Genomic DNA, 20,939 nt, shown 5'->3' on the forward strand with positions numbered 1-20,939 from the left:
ATCGTCCTTTTTCCCCCTCGTTTTGAACGAAATTATATGCGATTTTATTCGTCGGCTCTTTTTCAGTTTCTTTTTTATTTAAGCTAAAAAAAAAAGTCGCATTAATTTTAATTATAAGTCAAGTAATATTACAGAAATATTAGAAATGTTAGGAGGATTGACGAGAAATAAAATGTATTCATCGTTGTATATGAATCATGAATTTGTACGAGGATATCTATTTTTATACAAAATTTGTGAAAATATTGTGCGCATTCTTTTTTCTTTATTGAACATTATTATACTTATTATAATATTTTATAGAATACATCGAAAGCAAGTGTTTTTGTAATTGATTAGGCAATATTATATCATATTATTTTATTTTATGTAATAATGAATAAAGAACGTATTTATTTTATCTTAATATAAAATTCTAATGTATTCTTTATATACGCAGTTTATATATATTAGTAGTTTTATATTTCTCTCTACAGGAAATATTTGCAGTTTTTTTACTTATTTGCAATTCCATATCTGTAATTAATTTTTAAAAGTAAAATATTATACATATATTTGTGAAATTATACTTTTTTTTTCATTTTACTTTATTTCTCTTTCTCTCTTCCTCTCTCTTCTTTTCTGCGTATCAAGCAACACGTAAATATTTATCATATTTCTTATTTTCCAAGGTAAAGATTGTAAATTCCCGCGAAGATATTGAACATGGATTGATTTGTCAAACAGGCTTTGTTCATTAACATCTCGAATTATAACATCCCGTCGCAATTGTGTCACGGTTTAATAATTTCAATTCGATACAGGCATGTTGTATCTGTAACAAGATATTCACTTTCGATTCTTCAAACTCTGATTACGGAGTTAAATATGATTAATAATAAATTTTAAGGTAAAGAATTAAAAAAAAACACCAAGTTAAATTTTCAAAATTAATCACAAGAATATTAGTTTCACAATAAAAATCTTAATATCTTTGAAAATATTCTCTCACGTTTTTATCGACGTTTTTTAATTTTCTTTTTTTTTTTCTTCCAACTTTTGTAAACTTGATAATCCCTCTTCTTATATAAGGCGAGAAAAATTTCAAAAAAGATTAATATGATCTCATCATTGTGAAATGTCCACACTGTCTTTATGTAATAAAATTACCTAATAGAGTAAATAAATGTTGAAAATCATTAATTAAATATGACATAGTATCCAATCTTTAAAGAGATAGATTAAAAATTCTCTGTTTTATACAATTAATATAATACGTTCTTTCGTCAATTATTTATTATAAAAATCTATTATATTTTCTAATTTCATGTTATTTCACGTGACAAAACAGATTTTTCAATAGTAACCAGTCTTTTCCAAGGATACAAACATTTCTAGATCAGACTAGAATCACGTATTCCTGTACACACATACACATATACAACGCCTGTTTTACTTTCATAAAATCTTTTAGGTCCGGTTAATCAAGTGCAATTACTCGTTTACCTTCAGAGTCTCTTTTTTCTACAAGGTGTGCATCCAAATGAAGCTCTATTTTTTTTTAATTTTCCTCGTCTGTTCAAACATGTATTCTCGTATCGTATTACGATTTGCTGGGATTCGTAATGCCAATAATCCGCGCGGGGATAATTTATAATTTACGATCTTTGTTAACTGTTTTTTGGTTTGATGATCTTCAACAAAAAAAAAGATTGCTCATGCAAATGATTTTAATATATAAATATATAATAAATTAATACATATAATTATATAATAAATATATATAGCGAGTAAATATTCAACGAATATTTCAGATAAAATATGTAAATGAATAAAAAAATGAATTGATTGAATTTTTTTATAATATTTTTGTAGATGCAGGAATTGATAAATTCTTTTTAATTTACCATAAATGTGACAACAATTCCAAAAAAGTATTATATGTGATAATATTATGTCGTTATACTCACTAAATATATTCGAATATAATTTTTGTGCATAAAATAATTGTTAAAAAACTGGTAAAAATTTATTATTTTTTTTTTTCGTTTATATTGCACAAAATAATACAAAAATGGACACACGTTTTTTTTAAAATACGAATTTGGCACAAATTTGACAAATTTCGACAGAAATTTAAAATTTCTCCTTCGTGAAAATAGTGACGAGACCCAACAAAGATTTAGTGAGGGGTGTCACGTTTTTCAGAGTTTCACTGTTCAATTTCTTCACATTCAATCGTGACGAGGTGGCATTGTTCCAGAATTTGTCGTATCGTTTCCTTCTTCTTTCATTGTGTCGGCGATCTCCACCACTCCAGATCAATTTTTCCGTTTCTGAAAATCGAACGATCAAACGTCGGAAGTTTTTATTAATTCGAAAGTTGCGTTCGAACGAATTCGAGCGAGCCGTTATAATTTTCCGAGGCGCATAACCTCTAACTTCCACTTATTAATTCACGTATATTTCAGAAAGTTATGAATAGCTTCAATTATATATCCAGTTAATGTTTCAATTACTCGTATTCGCTGACAGTAGAAAAGAGAAAGCGAATTAGAAACACATTACTCTCTCCCCGCAAAACCAGTGGATAAGCTAATTAACATTTATCACAGACATTTATCCTTCTCGATTTAAAACAATAAAACATCATCGCAATCACTAAATAATGAAAAATAATTTCTATTTAATAAAACTTGTACATTCTCGTTACATCTCATATTCTTCTTGGAGAAATTTATAAGATACGTAAAAAAAAAAAAAAAAATTGATTTCTAATTCAAAAGAGAAGGATTCCATTTAATTAAATTCCAGCAAGAATTTGGAAAAATTGTTAACAGAAAATATAAGTCGAAGAAAAGAAGAAAGAGGAGAGAAGCCAACAAAAAAAAAAAGAAATACTCAACTTTGATAAATTGCCGATTCCGAGGAAGCCTCGACAGAAGCATAGTTACTTGAATCCGATTTTTGGTGGTGTAGACGCAGCTGCAACTGCGGGAGTTGGACGACGTTGGCCAGGAGGTCGAGTGACAAAGATCCCATATTTCCTGGGCGGAGGTTCCGGAGGCATGGGCGGTGGAAATGACGGTTCGAGTATCTAAGCAAACATTTCCACGTAATTTTCGTTACGATTTACAAAACTTACACATGCACGCACACACGCACAAATACAAAAATTTATGATCATTAGATTCCATAAAATTACCTATTCATATTTGTATACTATAAATACCAAAAGTGAAATCTTTGATCAACGTACTACATTATCGGTCCAATTATCAATTAAGAATCATCGCATGGATACCAATTTACACGCACATATATACAATGCAGAAATTTATAATCATTAGATTCCATAAAATTGCCTATTCATATTTGTACACTATAAATACCAAAAGTGAAATCTTTGATCATATCGGTACAATTATCAATTAAGAATTACCATGGATACCAATTTACACACACACACACGCAAATATTATAATCATTAGATTCCACAAACTTATCTCTTTCTCGAAATTACCTATTCATATTTATACACTATAAATAGCAAAAGTGAAATCTTTGATCAACGTACTACAATATCGATACAATTAAGAATTACTATGGATACCAATTCACACACAAATTTATAATCATTAGATACCATAAACTTATCTCTTTCTCGAAATTACCTATTCATATTTATACGCTATAAATGCCAAAAGTGAAATCATATTGACCAGCACATACCAGAGTATCGGTGCAATTATCAATTAGAAGAATCACGATGATCCATCGGGGCACAATCGCAACGATAACACAGCGATAATCAGCATCAAGGGCATTAAACCCTTCCCTCGCCCCGAAATCTCATCCCGTCTGAATGCGTCTTAACTAACCACGGGAGTCCCATGGTTTTCCCCAATTTCGTTCCCCCAGACACCGAAATAACTTTACACGTCTCGCCTGCCGCGAGATGCGCCTCTCCGAAACACAATTTTCCCCGACAATCCGTCCTGTCTCCTCTCCTCTCTCTTTTGCGGGGAGGAACCTCTGCCCAAGTTGTTACAACGACGCTCGCCAAGCGAACCCGTTGTGCCTGCGCTCGATTCTCGTGACAATTACGGGAGAGGAGGAGGAGGAGGAGGGAATGGCCCTTCCCGAGGGCGGTTTAATCGAAAACACACACCTTGAGATTCTCGAGCGAGCCCGTAAGACTTTTGCCCGCGTGCTCGTTTTCTCGGTCAGCGACGTCGCCCGCAGAACTTTCGCACGATTTCCCGCTGGACTTGTACTGAAAATCAACTACGGATTAACGGAAAATCGGTGAATTTTGAGCGGTGGTTGGGCGAAGGTATTTTCGGATTCGTAAATAGAAGGTGTGTTTTCGCTACTTTCTCAACGATCTTCTCCAATTCCGACAGCTTGTCCGCGGCGTTGATCAACTCCGAGCTCAATTTTCGCATCTGAATTATATCATTTCCGTCCGATTATTGATGAATTCTTGGTTTATTTCACGAGGCTAAGGATTTTGGATGATTAAGGATATCGTGTTCTTTTTTTTTTTTTTTCATACGAAATAATTATGATTCCTTAAGGATCATAAATCCATAACCACGATTATTATTATTATCGTATTGCGAGGGTTAAGAGTTTTAAGTTACTTCGTCCTCCAACTCGTTCGATGTTAATTTTTGCGTTTCTTTCTGAAAGGATAATTTAATAAGCATGTGTGAAGTGTAATAGCGTTTGAACAAGAATTAAAAATATCCTTTCTCGTGTACCGTACCACTTTAACCACGACCTTGTCGTACTCTGTTTTCTTATCCTTCAACGCCCCTATGTCGTCCAATTTCTGTAACAATCGTTTAAACGAAAAATCGATATGATTGAATTTCTATCGGTATCCATCAACACAGACGCACCGTTCTATTCTGCTCCATAATCTTTAACATCTCCTTGTTCGACTTTTCCATTTTCTTAATAACCTGAAACGTGATATTTCCTTTTTTTTTTAAATCTAGCTGAGAAGAATCAAGAATTTTATTGTATGTAAAATATATTTTCCCATAAAAAAAAGACATAATACTCGTCTTTTTGTTATGCTTCGAAACTCAATTCCAAAGTAGAAAAGAGAGAAAGATTAAAATACTCGGAAAGGAAATATATAGATAGTCATAGATCTCTTAAAAGAAATTAATCACTTGTACTCACCGTGGTGGCGTACCACAGAGCCACGTAGAAAAGTATATGCATCAACACGCAGATATACACATTGTCCAACACGTAAGCCCGTATGAACGACTGCATCCATGTGAAAGAAAAAAGAAAAAAAGAATGGAAATCATGAGTAATCACGCGACGTCTCGCGATGTCTCACGTATCTCCGCCTTTTTACGGTACCTGACGGTCGTACACATCGACGAGCTTCAGAATCGGATAGGATTTGACCAACCGGGAAAAATAAGTCTGCCTTTGCAAGAACATCCTCGCCAACGCAATCCATTGGCCGGTGTGTTGAAAAGATTTGGTTTAACTCCTCGCGGAGGATGGAATAAAATATTCGACTATAAGGTAAATAACCCGGGACGCGAGACACGTCTCTCCCCTGTAAACGAGAGACGAAAATCCGTCAGATGTTACATCGCAGTCATATTGAATTCGGTTACGGTTGAATAATCGACTGTCGAGCAATCGAGCGTTTGACTAGCGATTGATTCCTATATTCATCTCACGTCTCTTTCTTCGGGGATTTTGAACGAATTAAAATTCCTCTTGTTGTGAAATTTTGTAATTTAATTTCGTTTGGCGAGATAATTCGATTGATTTCAGAAATTTCAGTAATAATTTGAAAGTGATTATTAACAGAGATTTATCAATACTGGTAATTCGTATATCGAGAATATTATTTTGCGATTATTTACTTTTCTGAAAGCACGAATTACGAAAATTGAAATTATATGAAGAATACAAAGAGTGGTGGTATTATTTTAAAACGATCATCACCCAGTTTACTATTTAACTTATTATTCTTTCCGAAGTGTTACGATATCAATACCGATTATTTTCCTCGAGAACTGCGTGTTATTTCGATATAAAGTATTTCAAGTATTATAACTAATTCAAGTATTATAACTCTATTTTGAAAGTATAAAATAGCTGTTTAAAAGTGTAGCGTGACTCACTCGGTAGTTGATACAGCTTTATATTATATGTGATAGCGTGTAGCATCGATGAGTCACGCTATTTTTTTCTTTTCTTTTCTTTTTTTTATAATTTTTAATACCAGTATCAAGATTCGAATTCAATTAGTTCGAGCTGCACAGCACGGTATCGATCGTTCACTATAATTATCGCCATCGAAACAAGGACGCAACGTTAAACTCGAGAGAAAAGAGAATTTTCATCGATCGCGCAGTCGAGCCAAGTATTAAATAATTGATCCTAATTTCATAAACATTACGACGATCCAAATACTCTCGATCGAGATATCATTTAAATTGATTTCGAAGAAAAGAAATGAGAATTATGTAATATATACTGTGATCGATTAACAGGGATAACACAATTTAATCTGAAATTGATCGATAATTATCATTAAATCCTATGGCTTAATTTCGCGATCGACGCGTTGTCGATTCGCGATACAACGATGCATTGTTATCGATAATAAGCTTGGATGGATCAGGTGGCGAAACAAGTTGAAGAGGAAGAGAAGAAATGGAAAAGAAAAATACGATTGAACAAGCATTTAAAAAAAAGGGACTACATATTAATTACGTAACTTTTGATATTTGATAGAATATGATAAAATGAAAGGGAAAGTTCATTTCGAAAAATTTCTACAACATACGCTCCTTTTCTAGACATCTATTCACTTCTCGAACCATGAAATCTCTCGTTAAATAATTTTTAGAACGGCGCAAGAGTTATTTTTATATCTTCAATTATAATAAGAAATTCTGTAATCAAACATTTCGATAATCACTGATTTAATAATAAAAGAGATCTATCAGAATGGACGTAATTATGAAAAAAGTATCGTAAAATTATTATTTCGAATTAATTACCTTATTTCGCGAATTATCATCGCATAGATAGGATTCGATAGAAATCGAGATGATGCGTCGAGCGATTTTATCGCTGCCAGGTCGTAAAGTAATTCGCCATTGATTTACGGAGATGCTAATTGGCTGGTGGCGTCCAAGTGCTTTTAACGAGTCAGTCTTCGTAATTTCACGGGATTTCGATCTCGAAACCATCGAAATTATGCTTTTCCTCGCCTTCGCATCCAATTTTTATCCTAATTTCGCCCTACGAAAGAATCCTACGAAATACTCGAGCGATTTTAATGGAAAACGAGGAGGAGCATCAAGGATGTATCAACGGGAACAACAGATCGATTTGAACGAGGGAGATGTTAATTTTATAATGTACGCGGTGGTTGAAAGAAGAAGGAACGCTGTATGTAATATCGATAATGAAACGTGTACTTGGACGGGGAAACGGAAAGTTGTGAAACACGTTCATTGATTTATAATATACGCGAGTTTGCGGTTTAATTGGTTTAATTGGTTTGTTCAATGCCGGAACACGATGGTACTTTATTTGATGGAACGAGGCCGGTTAACCCTTTCCTTCTCTGAATTATTTAACAGCCACTGTTACTACTCTGTCTGCGAAATTTTCATCGCCCATCGTCACACGTTGAATAAACGACGTCGCGTAAATATTTTATAGATTTATTCCAAGAACGGCGATGAAAAGTGTAATATTAATTTAACCTTCGAACAAGGTATCGTTTTATTTTCAATCATCCTCGATATAAATTCTCGATTTTCGTATCGTATCAATTATATCGTTTATATTTTGCTCGGAGAAATTTTGTAATCTGGAATCCGAACCGTAATCTCGTAATTCGCGATCCGTCAATCGGGCTGCGAAAATACCGCGTGCGCGGAATTAACGCGCGCAATTAAGTTTCACAATCGGCTCGATCGGGAATCAACGAGGGAGGGGGAGAGGAGGAAGGGATTTCGAGCGAGGCGGGCCAAACAAAACCGTAATTTACCGGGAGGGAGGGGAATGTGACAGTTGTCGAACGAGAGTCGTGAAAAATTCAGTCTCGGTGACGATGTCGCGAGCGTAAACAAGAATCGATCATCAAGCATCGATTCCGTTCGCAGATAAATCCGAATAAAAATGATTCGCGCAACGTAATATGGGGGAAAGAGAAGATAAAAACGAAGTAAGAAGAGAAAAAGATGAGAATAGGAGAAAAATATATATTTTTGTTCCGATGAAATTTCGAGCACGTTAAATCTCTCACTTGATATCATTACCAATGGCCCGTATCAATTTCAGAGATAAGAAATTGTAAGATGAAAGTATTTATTGCGTGAAATATATTCTTAAAATAATGTGACGAGATAAATCAAACGAATCGAATCTTCAGCCATTATTATTTTAAAATTGGGAAAAATTAAATTCGTCATAACTTTAAAAATAACGATCCCCGATCAGTGAATGTACGATTGTTGGCAAACGTCGCGTAATCTTGCATTTTAAAATACTTTTTTTTATGTATACGATTTCCAGTTGGCGAGATATTAATGTAAAAAGAACAGATAATTTTTAATTTATTCTAAACTGTAATAAAATCTATTAAAATTAGAGAAACTTTGAATCGCTATAACCGCGAAAATAATAAATTTCCGTCGACGAGTAAAGGATCGTTAGAAGCACGGAACTTTGCCCTTTAAAATGCTCTTTCATTTACCTCGACACGACTTTCGGTTCCCGAGATATCGTCGTATAAAGAAAAGTGTAATTTTTAATCGTTTATACTATTAACTATCCTTGTCGCTTATTTGCATATCCTGTCCGACTGATCTATTCCAAGCTCTAAACGGGATTCCTAGAAAAATGTAGAACGCATTTCTAGGAAAAATACAAGTTAAAAATACTATTATATACATCATAATCTTTGCATTATGATTAAACATTGTATTAAACATAATACTATGGAAACTTTGAATCCTTATATCTCAGCAACCAATTGAGATATCAGGATGAAACAAAAAATTTAATGACAAATTTTATTTATATATGAAAAATAAAAGTTTCATTTATGACTTTGCACAAATAGAAATGATGTCATCTACTATTGCAATACAAATTTACATAATTTAAATTTCTTCTCACATTTTTTTACACAAATTTACCGATTATTTACATTATTCTGAATATAATGGTGTGTTGTGCGTACAAAGTACACGAGGGTATAATTTAAGGGTACGTATCTAACGATCCATTAACGTTTAAACTTCATCCTCACGAGAGAGGACGATCTGGAGCTTCCCTCCAACCTCTGTACAAACGCGTATGTCCAAACAATCTAGCCCGGGCCACAGTTAAAGCATATTAGAAATTAATCCCCGGGCGATCCTGCCGATCAGCGTCAGCATTCGATTAAATAAACAGGAATTAGCACATGAAAGACGGCGTCAATCGTCGTCGTCGTCGGCGGAGGTGGTGGTGGTGGTCGGGGAGGGAGGGCCGCGCCACTTGTCGTTTCCCATCGCGCCTCGCGGGGTTGACTAACTAAATAGTCGAAGTTAGCTCTGAAAATGGGGCCCGGGGCCAGGGTTAAACCAGGCTTAAAAAGCCCCACGCGCAAACACGCCGCGAGTCAACTGCGAAAACACTTGAGATCACTTAGAGGAATCACCGTTTCGAACCCTCGCGCGCCGATTTCCGCCCCAGCCGCCGACGACGACTCGAGATGTTTATGTAAAACAGTAGCCGATATGGATCAACGGCGAGTTTCGGGTCGGTGTGCGAAACTCTGGATCCACTTGACGCGTCAAAAACGTCAGTTACATTGATACCAAGGGGGGTGGAGATACATGGAGGGGGTGGGTCGCTTTTGTCGGCGCGGGATCGTGACTGAGAACTCCGTTTGCCAGTTGGAATTCGAGGTTCTTGGCTGGGGTGGTGGTGGTGTTGTTTCGAGGAGGGTGGCGGATTGGGACGAACGATTTAGAAAATAGGGGTGGATCGAGTTGCTCCTATTATCGAGGCCTCCAACGTTTCGCTTAATGAAATAGAATCTGCAAACGCGCACGGCGATATTTAATCGATAATATTTCTCTTTTAACCGTACACGGAAGATCTTTACAGACAAAACGGGTTTTCCTTGATGCGGCAAAGAAAAATAGAGATAGGGATAGGGAAGAGAGAGTTTTAAACGAGTTGCTCCTATTATTGAGGCCTCCAACGTTTCGCTTAATGAAATAGAATCTGCAAACGCGCACGGCGATATTTAATCGATAATATTTCTCTTTTAACCATACACGGAAGATCTTTACAGACAAAACGGGTTTTCCCTGATGCGGCAAAGAAAAATAGGGATAGGGAAGAGAGAGTTTTAAAATTCGTTGCCAAACTTCGTTCCCAAAAGAGAGTGGTTTCCTTTGGCGGGCGGAGGGAGAGGGCGAAGCCCGGTGCACGAAACGCAATTTCCAGCCGAGGGAACAAACCCCGGTAAAACAAACTCGCGTCGTCTGGTCGTTTCACGAGCGAGTTATCGCACGATCGGCGCGTAAGAGGCGAAGATAAAGGCGCGGGAGATAGAGGGGCGGGATTAGGGGGGAGGTTGGGCCAGGGCAGGAGCAAATTGGTCGGCCAGGGAAAACAGGATAACGCCGGAGGATCGTGTGGATCCTGTGGATGGTGCGCCTAAATAGAGGCGGGCAATAGCATCGGGACATAATCGATTTGCCGTGAACTCATCCGTAATTCGGGGCCACAGTCGGCGTGACAAGAAAGTCTCGACGCCGGCAAAGGCGCCATCGAACCGAGAAATTACTCATCGTTCTGATTGAGGTTAATTAATTAGATAATTAAGTCTCCCCGCGACTACGACGACGACGACGACGACGACGACGACGATGGATGGATGGATGGATGGATGGATGGAGAGAATGGCGGAAGATGAAGCTGGTTAGTGAAATTGTCTTGCTGCAACCTCTTCTTCCGTGTTCTCCCCTCTCTCTCCTGGGAGATGATTTCGCGACGGTGATCCTCGTTATAAAAATGCTCCTCATTATTACCGGAACTACCCCCCCCCTCTGACGGCTTTATCTCGTTAATTCTTCGCTCGAATCGGGACGCTTCGGCCGGTTTTACATCCGCGTTTGTCTACAAATTGATGTTTAAAGATAAAAAAGATTTCCTCTCTCTATTTTCTATTGTGGGATAATTGTGTCAATAGAATAGGGTAATAAATAATTATAGTCAGAGTTTGCTCTATTTCTTGTTTCCTTTTTTTTTTCGTTTTTGTTTTTTTATAGGAGGATAAATATATTTTGGAAATCGAATGATGGTACGGTAAATCCATTTTTCTTTTTTTTTTAATTTCCTACGCAATTATCTCGAATTGGATTTTCACCGGGCGAAATTATTTCCCACCTTCGTCCAAACCCGCGAAAGGAAACAATAATAAAAAGCGCAATATCGCGTGACACGTAATAAAAACGTTATCAAGAGATGAGCGGGATCGAAAAAATGCTCGAATTAATTTCCCTTCTGTCGAAGCGACCGAATTACGGGATAAATGTCCCCGATATGTCTCCCTGGAAAATACAAAACGGATCGCGCAAAAACCCACCCTCGTCGGTCGCATACCCATCCCCTCGCCTCCCTTCTCAACCCCTCGAACGAAATTTCAAACTCACCTCCAGGGGGAAGGAAAAAAAAGAAGAGAGAGAAAAAAATCCAACAGCATCCGATAAATCTTTCCACGCGTCGTTTTAACGCGACAATTTACATTTTACGCGAGCGAAAACGTTGTCATCGTCGTGTCGTGGAGAAGGAGAAGGAAGAAGCGACGAATAGCGGAGCGGAGGGTCGAGGCCTTCCATGAAAGAACTCTTTACACGTGACACTTAACGAGAATCTCATAATCTTGCAGGAACGTCGATCTGCTCCCTCCCTCCCTCCCCCTTCTCTCCAACTCCCTTTTCCCTGCGCAGCTGGAAAATCTCTTTGAACCTTTGCCCATTGACGCTCGCGGTTTAATATTCCGTCACGAATATTAATGCCCTCCCAGCAACTGCCGCTCGTAAATCAGCGAGAACCTCTTCCTCCTCTGATGCACTTTTCACTGCGGTTTTCCTGCGCGTTCCTTCTCTCCCATCCTTCTCTCCTGCCTTCTCGCTGCTCCTTCCCTCCTCCCTTCTTCTTTTTTTCTTTTTCTTTTTTAAGTCTTGTACACCTTTCTCTCTCTCTCTCTCTCTCTCGATTCCCGTTACATCGTTTCTCCTATTCTTTTTTTCATATCTCAGTACTCGTCTCGCTTCCTCTCTCACTTTTACCCTCAACTTCTCATTCCTCCGTCCCTTCCTTCACTCTTAATTCTCATCATATCGTTCCTTCTTTCCTCGACTCCTCCTCCGTCCTTCCATTTTTTTTCTCCCCCTCGCGTTCGTCCATTTTTTCCAACCTTCTCCGCGTTTCCTTTCTTCCTTCCACCGCATTTTTGACGCGCGTCATTCCCTTTGTCGTTCTCTCGATATTTTCTCTCTCTCTTTTTCTCTCTCGCTCGCGTTAGACCGATTCTTTAGCCATCCCCGCGCTCGCTATCACTGTCGCGGAGGACAGGACTGCCGCTGATTGAGAATAATGCGAGGTACCAATTACTCGGTGGCATAAAGAGGAATTCATTAGCGGAGAGAAACGCGGCGGCGGGGCATCTCTCTGTTTCGCTCGAGGAGGGAAACGGAGAGGAGGGGGCGTGGATGGAATGAGGGGAAAGAGAGCAACTGCACCGGTTGCGCACCGGCTTTTTGTGCAACCGGGATATAAGCCGGTACCCGACCACTTCCTGCATTCGTGAGACGACGCGTGGTCCAATATTTTATTCCTCGCGTTGGGGATGGAGAGGTCAATGCTTGGCGCTTGACGCGAGCGTTAATTAGAAAAGAAGCTGGAGGGTTCCTGCACTGATCACGCATCCGAGATATTTAAACGCCTTCGCTATTCGTGGAGTCTGATGACCCAGTCTGATGCCACGATTTATATATTTTATATATACTTTGTGTAAAATTTAAAAAGATTCTGAGAAATTCTGTACTTTACAGTATCGATTAATGTTGGCTTTTAACGTTAATTATTTTATTTAAAGAGAAAATGTTAATATCTGGATGGAAGATTCTTCTCTAATTCCTCTGTATTTTTCTAGCAACGTAAATATAAAAAGAAAAAGTATCAACCTCTGATATTTCACAGTCAGGTAAATAATGTAATAAAATTGTTTCCTTATCGAAATATCCCGTAGGTATCGAGTGAAATTTAAGACGATAAACTGTTTCTTTCTTTCTTTTTTTTTTTTTTAGGAAAAAGGATTCGCGGAAGATCCGATATTTGCGGTGCAATGCCAGCTTTAAATTACGTAAGGCCACAGGAAGGGGATTTTACAAGAATTCCTCTTATCGAGCAAGCAAGCTGCTCTCCTTCCGAGTCTCGATGTTCCACCGAGCATGAAATAAGTGTACACACGGGGGAAGGGAGGGGACGATAAAGCGAATTTCGAAGGGAAAAGACACAGGTCGTTCTCGAAACTGGGATCCACCCCGACGAATCGAATCCGCAGATAAAAAGAATCCCCCCGTTGTAAAACCATAAAGGTGTAATCGTGATCGTGAAGAGGAAGTGATATTAAGAAATACGTGCGATCCGTGTACACACGGGATTTACAACTTTGCGCAACAGTGCAAACAGAATGGCAGAATTTTAACGTATACGTAACTTTGATGCTCGTTGCAGACGATTTATCGAAGAGAGAATTAATCCTCGATATCGGTTAATCGATATTTGATTAACCACTCGATGGAACAAGATTCGAGGAAATATTTCGAAGCTCGTACTTAATAATTCGAGATGTTAAAGTGAAGATAATTGATTAAAGTATCGAGACTAGCTTCGATGTTACTTATTCCATCTACGAAGAAACTATCAAATTAGAAAAATCACTATCGAAACTAATAGAATATTCGAATATTCAAGAAATTTCTTCTCCTTTCTTTAACCCCATCCTTACTGTCCAACAACAGATCGATGTAATCAATGTAAAAATTCTCACAAAGCTTGGAAACAATCCCACAGCATCCGAGCCAACCCTCCCGCGTCCCAGGTGCCGCGTGCTTAAACGCGGCCCCCAATTACCAAATTAATTAAATGCATCGAGCGTGTCCGCGTGCACGGTGGCTGAATCATCCCCGTGGCCCGAAAATCCGAGCGAACAATAACACTTGCACTGTCGGCCCTGTCATCCCCGGTTGACAGGGCCGCACCTAGCGAGCGTGCAGCCCGGTGGGTCTGGGATGCTGTCAGTCAAGGATCAGCGAACCGTAAGGAGGGCCATTGTGAGCGAAAGTATAACAGAGAAATGGAATCGAGGGACCCGATCGAGGGTCAAACGTGGCCTGATTGGACGTCAGCCAGGAGGACGCGAGAAGAGAGAATATGCTCTGACTGGAAATTAATTCGAGTGGTTTCCGGGCCGAGGCGAACGACTCGGAAAGTAGGGAGAATTGTTGGATCGGTGCTCGGGATTGTTAAATGTCACTGCGGAATTGATTGGCGGAGAGAGGGGTGGAAATGTTGAGGAATATGCGATTTAAAGGGTGATTTGAAGAAGGATTTGGTATTATTTAAATTGTTTAGGATACATCATTGTGGGATAGAATTGTTTATTCGAGTTTACGTGCAGAGAAGATACGCTTGGTCATTATTTATAATTCGTTGGAGAAATGAATATATATATGATAATTGGAAATAAAGTATTAAAAAGAAGATTAGAAGTAGAAGATTATTTTACACGGATAGATAAGTGAAAAAAGAATCAAAAGAAGGGATTGAGACGGCGATAATTCTCGCGGATTTAATCGCGAGATTAAGGCGCGCTCTTCTACGTGTTATCGAATGAAGACTCGATAATTGTATAAGATCGGTAAAAATATTGGAAACAAATGGTTCCATGGTGTAATGGTAAGCACTCTGGACTTTGAATCCAGCGATCCGAGTTCAAGTCTCGGTGGAACCTACATTTTTGGTTTGAAAAATATTTTAAACTTGGATAAATTATTCGAGATTTAAATAACGATGATAATTAATAATGAAACGAATTGGTTCCATGGTGTAATGGCAAGCACTCTGGACTTTGAATCCAGCGATCCGAGTTCAAGTCTCGGTGGAACCTACGTTTTTGCAATTAAATATTCCAATATTTTCTTACAAAAACGTTCAAACGTTTGTATAATGTTGTTAAATGTTAAAAATTAATTTAATAAGCGGTTCCATGGTGTAATGGTTAGCACTCTGGACTTTGAATCCAGCGATCCGAGTTCAAATCTCGGTGGAACCTATATTTTATACAAATTTTCCTTCATTTTAAAGTTTGAGAAATGTTTAAACAAATATAGGGATCAGTTTATAATTATTGGACTAAGAGGTTCCATGGTGTAATGGTCAGCACTCTGGACTCTGAATCCAGCGATCCGAGTTCAAGTCTCGGTGGAACCTGTTATTTTTGCAATTTTCATTTTTGTCCACTTTTTAAATAACCAATGTTTAAAAATGGTTGAAAATATTAAAAATTAACGGTATCAAGGGGCTCTATGGTGTAATGCTTAGCACTTTGGATTCTGAATCCAGTGATCCGAGTTTAAATCTGGTGGAACCTACTATTTTTTTTATAAAAAAAGTTTTAAACGATAAACTATTAATTTTTAAGTCCACGATTAGTTATATTTTCGTGTAACAACTTTTGTAATAAAATTATAACTTTTAAGTTTATATTATTAAATTATAACTTTATTCAACTATTATAACAACTGTAAAATTGTTTATAATGCAATAAATTATTTAAAAATGGAAAAAAATAGATTTGCATCTTGAATCTTCATAATTACTTTAATATTAAATTAGAAAACTGCGCAAATCGTTATTTTACATTTTAAAATTAATATATATTGAAAATATATATTAATAAGAAATATCAATTTAAAATTTATAAAAATACGGATATAATAGTAAAAAAATAAATATGATGTATATATAAAAAATCGATCGAACGTAAGGTTCCATGGTGTAATGGTAAGCACTCTGGACTTTGAATCCAGCGATCCGAGTTCAAATCTCGGTGGAACCTGGTGATTTTTTTTTAAGTCGTATCGAAGTATTATTAATTCGTGTCTTGTCCTCAAGAAACAAGAACTGGTATAATCGATCAACGTGCAAAAGGTTCCATGGTGTAATGGTTAGCACTCTGGACTTTGAATCCAGCGATCCGAGTTCAAATCTCGGTGGAACCTGAGAAACTTTTTTTCCTGTAACGATCTATTATAATCGTATAAGAGATTGCAAGCTCGTGAATAGGGGTGAGAAAAACTACCCCTATCGAGTGGTCCCATGGTGTAATGGTTAGCACTCTGGACTCTGAATCCAGCGATCCGAGTTCAAATCTCGGTGGGACCTTGTTTCTTTTTATTTTAATTTTTTTTTACAATATTTATTAAAAAATCTTTGTTCAATCATTGAACAATTATTTATATATATTTTTCATAATTTTTAAATAAATTTTATGAAAAGATACAGAGATATCGTGTCAAGTTGTTTAAAACGCTGAGTCTTTGAGTCTTTATTCTGCAACGAGAATGTGAAAATAAATAAACTCGTAGTACTAAAAATAATTTTGTTTAAAATAGTCGTGCAAGTTGTATAATCATCGTATGTACATTTCTTTAGATTTAATTCGATTTATTTAATACAGATTTTTCTTTAATATATTTATTGTTTAATTTATTTATTATTTTTATTTATATAATGAAGATTCCATTTATTATGAGATACATATACAATGTTTCTATTGATTTTATATTTAATACTTATATTATACGATATTTAAATAAATTGTTACATATAATATCGAATAATAAATTATTAAAAAAAATCATTTAAAAAAATATGTATGAAAGAACGAAAATAAATATCTATATTTAAATACAATTAATTAAAAACCATAAATTAAAAAATAAAAAAAATTCCTTCGAGCCGGATTCGAACCAGCGACCTATGGATGTCCGTATATTTTTAACTTTCCAACTACAGTCCACCGCTCTACCAACTGAGCTATCGAAGGCTTGAAAGTTCGCTTCTTACTTACTCCATATACACTACAGTCTCCTTTCTCATATAACAATTTTCTATAAAACATTCATCTACTATGTATTAATATTTATATTAAAAATAAACGACCATTAATTTTACCAACAAAAATTTTCTTCGTATTAACAATATTAATGATATATCATTCATCGTTTAAAAATAAAATTGAATCGAACCAAGATTCGTATAAGTATAATCAATCGACATTATTACCCAACGAAATCTAGATCCTAAATCATCATCACCGAAAAAACGAAACTTTCTCTCGCCAAGAAAACGAAAAACTCTCGAAAGCCAGTTTGATCGCTCACGACGCTGGCGATCCAGTTATCACTTATTTACGACGTCTCGAGGCGGCGGACGAAAAAGAATTGCGTGTCAAACCCGGCCGAGACTGAGCGTCGTGAAAATTTTATAGGAATTTCCTCTCTATCCCTCTCATACACCACGCCAATCACCATCAAAGCATCGTGGCACGGCCGCCGTGTTTCATAGCCCGATACAGTTTTACATAAAACTATAAAATTATGGCTCCCGGCTGAAAATCCTGGCCGGAGGAGGAGGAAGATCGTTGAAGGATCGCGCGGAACGGTTGAACGGGAACACGATGAAGAAGAAGAAGAAGGAGGAGGAGTGGGGCAGAGGAGTGGCTGTATCGTAAAGTAGATGGGGGGTATTTTTACATGAAGTCATTAAACCCGGTTTACTGCGAAACAAAGTGCCTTAGACGGTGTTCCACGTCCTCCCACTCCTCCGCGACGATGTTCGTCGCGTCGCTTAATTACTCCTCATCGTCGAATTAAGGAGTCTAGATCGCGTTCTGCTTTAACGAGAGACGAATGTTTAATGAGCGATCCCCTTGAGGGCCCCTGTATTTGCCGATCCCCCTCGGACAGTTCTCACGGTGTAAAAAAGGAGATCGGAACGTATTTTTTTTTCGCGAGTGGAGTGGCTGGGATTGTCAATTAGCTGGCACTTTGAGAGGAGGAGAAGAGGGAGCGGGAAGAAAGAATTTTAGATTCGTCCTTGCGTGAAATTCTATTTTCTTTATCTGGATAATTCATTTGATTTGTTTCTCAATTTGTAGTTGATTAGGAAGAAGAGAGATATGTTTGGAATTTTTGGAAATTTACCAATTACATTTTAGTATTCGAGGATACTAACGAAATACGATGGAAATGAGTAAAGCAAGTGGAAATTTGGAAATTTGCAGGAGTTAGATATCCAGAAGTACTAATAAAATACGAAGGAAGGAATATTGATAAAATTTAAGAATTTTAAAAATTAATAATCTACTTATTCTCTACTTATAAATACTCAAAGATACTAATAGATAAGAATGATAAGATTTCCAACAAACGAATGTAATAAAAATTCCATATAGGAAATAAGGGAAATAATTTTCAACAAAGAAGAAAAACGAATTGAAATCAGCACAAAATTTTTCGAAATACGAGAAATCTTCCCCTTTCCTCTTAAAGCTTCCAATTTCCCCGCAATCCCATTTTCCTGCCAAGCGGAAGCCAAGTAGATTCTTCCAGGTCATGGTCAGACACGAAGTAACAATTCGTCCCTTCGTCCGATTCGTTGATTTCTCGTTCCAGATCCCGGTCAGGAATGTCCACGTTGACCCAGAATCGAGGAAATTTCGGAACGAAACAAAATGCGGACGTATGCGAATTTTTATTCGCTTTGACGAGACCCGAGGTTTATCGAATTTACGACATGCAATCGTGGAACGAACGAAAGCGATATCTCTTTAATAAAATCTCTTATCTCGCAGAGACAGCATTTGCAGATATCTCGATACTCTACATTCTTCGTCGTCGACATCTTACGTTGTTAAAAAAGAGAGTCTCTTAACCCAGTTTTTGAATCGAGATATCAGATAGAGTTTCGTGTTGAATAAAATGCAACAAATAGATACAAGAATATATATCGGAATAAGACTGGTATGAAACTCTGAAAAATTTTAGAGGAACCAGTAGTTCAAAAGTTATATTTGAACGAGATACTTTTATTAGATTAACAAAAGACGCGAAAGAAACAACATTTTTAGAAGATCTTTTTCATTAATCCTTTAAAAATTATTTAATCCATTCACACATTTCCTTTCTTTACACTCTCGATACCTTTTGCATCAAACTATCGACTATTAAAAAACAAACCATCTTTATCTTCATCCGCTTCCCCTCATCCCCAAAGGCACCATTTACAACTCAACTTCCCCATTCCCCCTCATCCATCTCCTAAACATACACATTTCGAACGTTCACTCATCAAGAGCATCCGCCATCCAGTTTCCCCGTGCATACATTAAAATCCACCTTTACAACGCCGAAGGGGGGAGCGACGAAACGAGAGATCGTATACGGGGTTAGATCTCCGTGTTGTTAGAACGGCTGGTAGACAAACAATTTTTAAGGGGCAGTTAAATCGCGACATTGTGCCATCCTCCGTGGTAATCATTCGATACTGGGTGGTAGTTTCCTTGGGTTGGGATACATTTTACGAACGCGCTGCTCGCGCGTGCGTTCACTTTTCGTTATAAAAAATTTCGCGTCTTATTTAAACGTTTTCCTCCCTCTAAGAGCCGTGAAGAAGAACTTAGGGGGAGTTTAATATCGTTTTTTCCCTTTTTCCTTCTTTTTCTTTTTTACGACATAAGTTGGAGGGTGCGTCGAAGGAATCGCGAAGGGTTAGACTCTCGAACGAAACGGATTATAATTGACGCGACGACCGTAAATCTCCCGTTTTACGGTGAAATGGGAAAATTGGATGCCTGAGCCTATTAAAAATATGCAAAGCTTCCTTAAACCGAGACGTCGATGTCTTGTCTCGCTTACGCGAGATGGAAATTTTATTTGTCGAATTTTTATTTGCGATTTTCTTCTTCTTATTATTATTTCAGAGCGGTTACATTTCGTGAGAATATTAATTTATGGATTAAGATAATAGGACTGCTTAGCTTTCTTTTTATCGATTGTATCATCGACGAGGATTGTTGTATAAACGAATTCTTCCATTCTTTTCAATCGAACGCGTAAACAATCCCTCCCTTAAAACGATTTTCAACCAAGATGGTGGCACAAGTCGCCATCGGTGAAGTTACTTTATATTCCGGTTTAAGGAATACGGGGCTCGCCCATAAACCCGTAAAAGATTCCAGTCATAACTCGAACGATATCGCATTTTATTTAATTGCCCACCGGCTCTTCACCCCGGTGAAGAAACACAAGAAACGGGAGGCTCGCGTGCATAATATTATTTATTGGCGAGGCTGTTAAACTTTAACGCCCCCTGCTCGAAATTAAACGCGATAAAACGTTCCTTGTTCCAATCGTGTCGCGCCTCCAACGTCTCCACCCTTGTTCCGCTATCTCTCAAGCCGGATAAGACGCTATTTTACAGCCGGGAGGACGTCGCTTCCGGCGTCGGCCTTCGGGGAAAGACCGATCGGTCGAAAATGTCGATCGGTTCACTCGTCCCCTGATAAACTTTATTAAATCCTTCTTCTAATTCACAATTGTCCCCGCTTTATTATAAATACGCCGCGGCAAGCGAGCTTGACGATCGTTTACTTTAGTTACTAAGATAATGCACACTCGATGGATCTTTATATTTCTACGAGGAATAGAATTATATTCACGATTTTTCTCTAGATTCCAAATTCCTGAGTGAAATGAGATTCATATCATTGTTTGAATTCCTTTTCCAAAGATCCGTTATTATCCATATCCAGTAAGCAC

At 37.4% G+C, this 20,939-nt stretch overlaps 1 protein-coding gene and 8 non-coding genes across 11 annotated transcripts in view; 7 read left to right on the forward strand and 2 right to left on the reverse strand.

Annotated features, from left to right (window-relative positions):
* Positions 1–2,059: 2,059 nt before the first annotated feature.
* LOC100577255 overlaps positions 2,060–20,939 on the reverse strand; it is a 113,569-nt gene continuing 94,689 nt past the window's right edge. Inside the window, exons 1-7 of one of the 3 annotated variants that reach the window (XR_003304175.1) lie at positions 5,365–5,621; positions 5,176–5,265; positions 4,887–4,949; positions 4,751–4,816; positions 4,151–4,667; positions 2,886–3,076; positions 2,060–2,315 (exon numbers count right to left, since the gene is read on the reverse strand). Coding sequence is in view for 2 of the 3 variants with exons in the window: in XM_026439041.1 (XP_026294826.1) it covers positions 2,116–2,315; positions 2,886–3,076 (391 nt within the window). In the remaining variant the exon portion in view is untranslated. Of the gene's footprint in view, positions 2,316–2,885; positions 3,077–3,140; positions 4,668–4,750; positions 4,817–4,886; positions 4,950–5,175; positions 5,266–5,364; positions 5,622–20,939 lie in introns of those variants that run through there. The other 2 variants (XM_026439042.1, XM_026439041.1) reach the window with 2 other exon arrangements.
* On the forward strand, positions 14,996–15,067 carry TRNAQ-UUG. Its single transcript has one exon. It is a non-coding gene; the product is annotated as a tRNA-Gln (tRNA).
* Positions 15,152–15,223, forward strand: TRNAQ-UUG. The gene has a single exon. It is a non-coding gene; the product is annotated as a tRNA-Gln (tRNA).
* Positions 15,317–15,388, forward strand: TRNAQ-UUG. Its single transcript has one exon. It is a non-coding gene; the product is annotated as a tRNA-Gln (tRNA).
* TRNAQ-CUG lies at positions 15,475–15,546 on the forward strand. The gene has a single exon. It is a non-coding gene; the product is annotated as a tRNA-Gln (tRNA).
* On the forward strand, positions 16,103–16,174 carry TRNAQ-UUG. Its single transcript has one exon. It is a non-coding gene; the product is annotated as a tRNA-Gln (tRNA).
* On the forward strand, positions 16,266–16,337 carry TRNAQ-UUG. The gene has a single exon. It is a non-coding gene; the product is annotated as a tRNA-Gln (tRNA).
* TRNAQ-CUG lies at positions 16,429–16,500 on the forward strand. Its single transcript has one exon. It is a non-coding gene; the product is annotated as a tRNA-Gln (tRNA).
* TRNAY-GUA lies at positions 17,068–17,164 on the reverse strand. Its single transcript has 2 exons — positions 17,128–17,164; positions 17,068–17,103 (listed from the first exon to the last, which is right to left on the reverse strand). It is a non-coding gene; the product is annotated as a tRNA-Tyr (tRNA).

Source organism: Apis mellifera, linkage group LG2, assembly GCF_003254395.2.
Source record: "Apis mellifera strain DH4 linkage group LG2, Amel_HAv3.1, whole genome shotgun sequence".
NCBI classification, from domain to species: Eukaryota; Metazoa; Arthropoda; class Insecta; order Hymenoptera; family Apidae; genus Apis; species Apis mellifera.